The 4,622-nt window shown below is 35.8% G+C and overlaps 1 protein-coding gene across 1 annotated transcript; it reads left to right on the top strand.

Annotated features, from left to right (window-relative positions):
• The first annotated feature begins 1,643 nt into the window (after positions 1-1,643).
• or55e1 (odorant receptor, family 55, subfamily E, member 1) lies at positions 1,644-2,743 on the top strand. The gene has a single exon (XM_039660150.2). The coding sequence runs from the start codon at positions 1,725-1,727 to the stop codon at positions 2,706-2,708; it is 984 nt and encodes a 327-aa protein (XP_039516084.2). The 5' UTR covers positions 1,644-1,724; the 3' UTR covers positions 2,709-2,743.
• The last annotated feature ends 1,879 nt before the right edge of the window (positions 2,744-4,622 follow it).

Here is a 4,622-nt window from a genome sequence, read left to right as displayed (position 1 = left end):
GTGTTGGGTATTCCCCCATATATTATCGCTATACATTTTACATGCTTAGAAAAGCGGAACGTTTTATTTTGTGTCACCATTCTACACTACTCGTGTAACTGTATTTAAATAGGGAAAACGTGGAGGTGTTTGGTCGCTTCTCTGCTTGGCCCATATTGAATGAACTGGGCTAGTTAAGTGCTATCAAAGTGTCTCGCATGCCAGAGCGATTAAGTGCACGTACTGAGATGAGAGGGGTATGTATCAACTCGTCTTAGTTTAGGGCATAACATAGTTTAATCCCTTTAAGTATCCCTTTTCAGCCACTTTAGTCACTTGGACTATTTTAGCGATGTATTTACCAACTTTTCTGGGCCGGCATATGCAATTACTGAGCAGCCTGTGAAGGAGTAAGACAGCTCTTGGATTTCATTAAAAAATATCTTTGTGTTCCGAAGATGAACGAAGGTCTTACGGGGTTGGAACAACATGAGGGTGAGTCATTTGATTTTACTGACGGAATTTTAATTTCCGGGTGAACTATCCATTTAACATAATGTCCAGCTTACTTAAGCTGGACAATGACACTATTTTCTTCAAGAGCTGCTGAACAGGTGAAACAAACTTTGTTGCATTATTTTCCTATTATCACTGTAAAGCTGTTTTGAAACAATCTGTATTATAAAAAGTGCAATATAAATAAAGGTGACGTGACTTGACTTGTCAATGATGTTGCAAGAGTTTACACTGCCTTACTGGACAATTAGAGAAAAATAAAATAACAAATAACTTTGATGTTACAATCTTTACGTAATTATTCTATCTATGCTATAGCAACTAAAACCACAAACATGAACCCCCTCAGCAGAGCTAATTAACCAAGACAAAAATTATCTAGTAATTGGTTCATTCTTCCTGCAACCATGATTTCATCTGCATGTTTGAGTGGATGGAATGAGGTCATTAGGTCAGTGGCTGTATAGTTTGTTGTCTTATTCCTATGGGAGCATAGATCAAACTCACTGTATATATACTCCCATTCGAATGGCTTCAGGTCTTAATGTGGGCCCCGTATTCTACGACGAATGACCAAACAACAGAGAAGCCAAGACACCCAGGCAGGTATGTTATCATGCAGCCGAATCTTAGCAATTATGACCAAAGTGAACAGAATTTTTTATTTTTTTTCCCCATTTAAATGTAAGAATGAATGTATATTCATATTGAAAATAAACTTGTAAGACTTATAATTGCCTTTGTTTTGGGATGGTTACCAGTGATGTGATTGTTGTGATGTTGCAATTTTCCAATTTTGACAACTTTTAAAATATATATATATATATATACATTTTTATTTGTTTTGTTGACAGGTCTTTTAACGTACCAAAGGTACTTTGTTGTAGTTGTTACCAATGCAGGAAGGGTGAGAAATAGCCTGGGTACAAAGTCATGAAATGCCAACTCATGCACGAAAAAAATCTTTAAGAAAGGCTGATACTGGATAATGTACCAGACAATTGGTGAATATTTCATAGATGATGCATTTGCTGTTATTGTGTCTAGCTTTCAATTCATTGAGAAGCTAAATATGTGATAATAGCCATTTAACATAGAGGTCACAATGTATTGCTAAACTATATGGGTCATTCCAAACAAGATGGTCATTTAATTCCATCAAGTGATAAATATTAATCATTTTGTCCTTACCCTGTAAAATAGGTTACAACGACCACATTCAGAGTGCCATGTTTGAGGAACTCCAAGAAGCAAACATCTCGCATACAAAGTTCTTGTTTATGGGATTCCCAGAGATTTACAAATACAGACGTCTGCTTTTCCTGCCATTTTTTGTAAGTTACATTTTGGTCGTGCTGGGGAATTCTTTGTTGCTTTTCGTGATCAAAAATACAGAAAGTCTTCACAGTCCAATGTACATTCTAGTGTCTGCTTTGGCGGTTGTCGACATCATTGTACCCACTGCCATTATCCCAGCAATGCTTCTTGGTTTCCTCTTTGACTTGAATGAAATCTCTTTAACCGGGTGCTTGACACAAATGTTTGTTACTCATTTCTTTTCTTCTGTAGAGTCGACCATACTTTTAGCTATGGCTTTAGATCGCTTTGTGGCCATTTGCAAGCCATTGCATTACACTGAAATCATGAACTCGGCCATGTTTTTGAAACTGCTTGTTTTTACATTGATCAGAAGTGGCACTATAATGTTCGCCCTGATTGCTTTGGCTTCACTTTTGTCTTTTTGTGGCTCTAATGTTATCCATCATTGCTACTGTGACCACATGGCTCTTGTTAGCTTGGCCTGTGATTCAATAAGCAAAAATAATGCAATGGGATTAGTTGTGATAATCTGTTTTGTGGGAATTGACATTTCTGTTATTTTCTTCTCTTATGTGAAAATCTTGCATGTTGTGTTGGGGGCTGCAGCTGGAGAGGATCGTTGGAAAGCCTTTCATACCTGTGGTACACACTTAATGGTTATGATGTGTTTTTACTTTGTGGGGAGTATTACCTTTCTATCACGAAATCTTAACATTCCAATCCCAGTCGATGTAAATACTTTTCTGGGTGTTACATATATAGTATTTCCTGCAAGTGTCAATCCGATCATTTATGGTGTGCGAACAAAAGAAATAAGGAATGCTTTATTGAAAATGTTCAAAATAAATATAAATAAAGTTTCCATTGTAAAGGTTTCATCAATAAAGATTTAAGTGTCTGGAAAGTCATTCAATTTGACACGTTGTCTATCTAGTAATCTCAGCCATTGAAATTGAAATGTTTGTTGTCCTATAAAGTGACTTTCATTGTCAGAAATAGTGATCGTCGCCAATGAATAAACCATGTTATCTGCATCCTCAGAAGAATTAAAGTCTGTTCAAACATAAGTTCTTGGATTTTTTTTCTATAAAATTGGAAGTTTCAATGAAAATGGAAATGGAATGTGCTTGTAGCTTTAAGATTACATATTTTACCTGCTAACAATCCAGTGGAGGGATCAGGAAGTTACTAATATAACAATTCAAAAACATTCCTGTTTTATTACAGTTAGTTATATGAACAATTAAAAAAGTGGGGGCAAATGTTCTCATCAGCCTCTTTTAATAAGAAATATATGGCTTTGGCTTAATGTTTTCAGTAATCATGGGTAGTATTTAGTCATTACACTGATGCCCTGAAAAATTCTTAATCCATAGCTTACTCCAGGACTATCAAGTTTTGGATGAAAGTAGCTTCCTATAAACAACTTTAAAAAAAATTTAAGTTGTGACCGCTAATATCTGTGCATATTTAGGTTCATTTCATAAGTCTCATGAAAACAGCAACAAATTAAATTATCTCGACACACATTGCCAATACAGTATCTGTTTACATAAGAAGGCACAGGTTGGTAATTTGCTCAAACTCATTATACTTATTGTGCTAACTCCAACGAAAGGGCTCTAAATTAAGCAGTGACAACAGATTAAATGAGTTTAGGGATCATCCGAAAATCCCAAAGTGATCAAGTGTGCAAAGAGAGGGCCAATTATAACCACTTCAAAACTAATTAAATAACCATCTACTAGATACATCTGCTCATAATTGGCCACTCGTGACTGAGTTACTCAAAATGTTAATGAACATAAACTGACTAGGTAAAGTAAACAAAAGAGCAATTTACATCACCATGTGTGCATATGGTTTTATTTAGTTTAGTTTATTTTTATGTCACATTTAAAAACAACGTGAGGTGGCCAAAGTGCTTTCCATTAAAACAATATTCCAAAAAATACAAAAAAACATTAAACACAAACCAAAAAGACACTTAATGCAAGTCAAGATAAAACAAGGTACAATCAGCTGCCAGCTCAACCACGCCTGGGCAAGGAAATCTGCTCTTAAATGTGATTTAAAAATACCAAATGTAGTACAATATCTAATGTCCAAAGCAGTTTATTCCAGAGGCAAGGTGCAGCAACAGTGAAGGCACAATCCCCTTTGGACTTTAGACTAGATTTAGGGATCTTTAACTGTAATGTTTGAGATGACCTAATGGCCTTGTCGTCTGATAAACCTGGAGAAGATATTCCGGTGCTAGACATGCAAGGCCTTAAAAACAAATATTAAAACATTATTCTGGACCCAGAAATTAACTGGGAGCCACTGCAGTGAAGCTAGTACTGGGGAAACACTGACCTGCTTCTTCCAGTCAAAGCTGCTGCATTTTGTTAGAGGCGATTCAACATTATGCAAGTGTGGCATGATGGGTAAAACACACTTGACTGGCACTAAGGCCTAACTACTTATCAAATAAATGCAGTCATTCAAAAGTCAGTCACTGCAAAACTAATAAAACATTTCACTCAGAAGCTTTTGGCTGAGGGCTAAAAAACAAGGTATATTCAATTCAATTCAAATGTATTTGTATAGCGCTTTTCACAATACATACTGTTTCAAAGCAGCTTTACAGAAAGTGCATTTCAGAAATGTACGTGGAAAAATACATTTAGTTAATTTATATATTTATTTAGTTAAGTAATAATTTAGGGCATAACATATCGCTGGCGCTGAGTCGTCTCTTCACAAGCGTTGAGTCTTCTCTTCACAGGCTAATAATGCATTACAGTACATCAGAGTTTGCTCAG

Source organism: Pimephales promelas, chromosome 16 (genome assembly GCF_988280905.1).
Source record: "Pimephales promelas chromosome 16, fPimPro1.hap1.1, whole genome shotgun sequence".
Taxonomy (NCBI): domain Eukaryota; kingdom Metazoa; phylum Chordata; class Actinopteri; order Cypriniformes; family Leuciscidae; genus Pimephales; species Pimephales promelas.
Note: the sequence above shows the minus strand (reverse complement) of the source record. Positions and strands in the feature narration are given on the sequence as shown.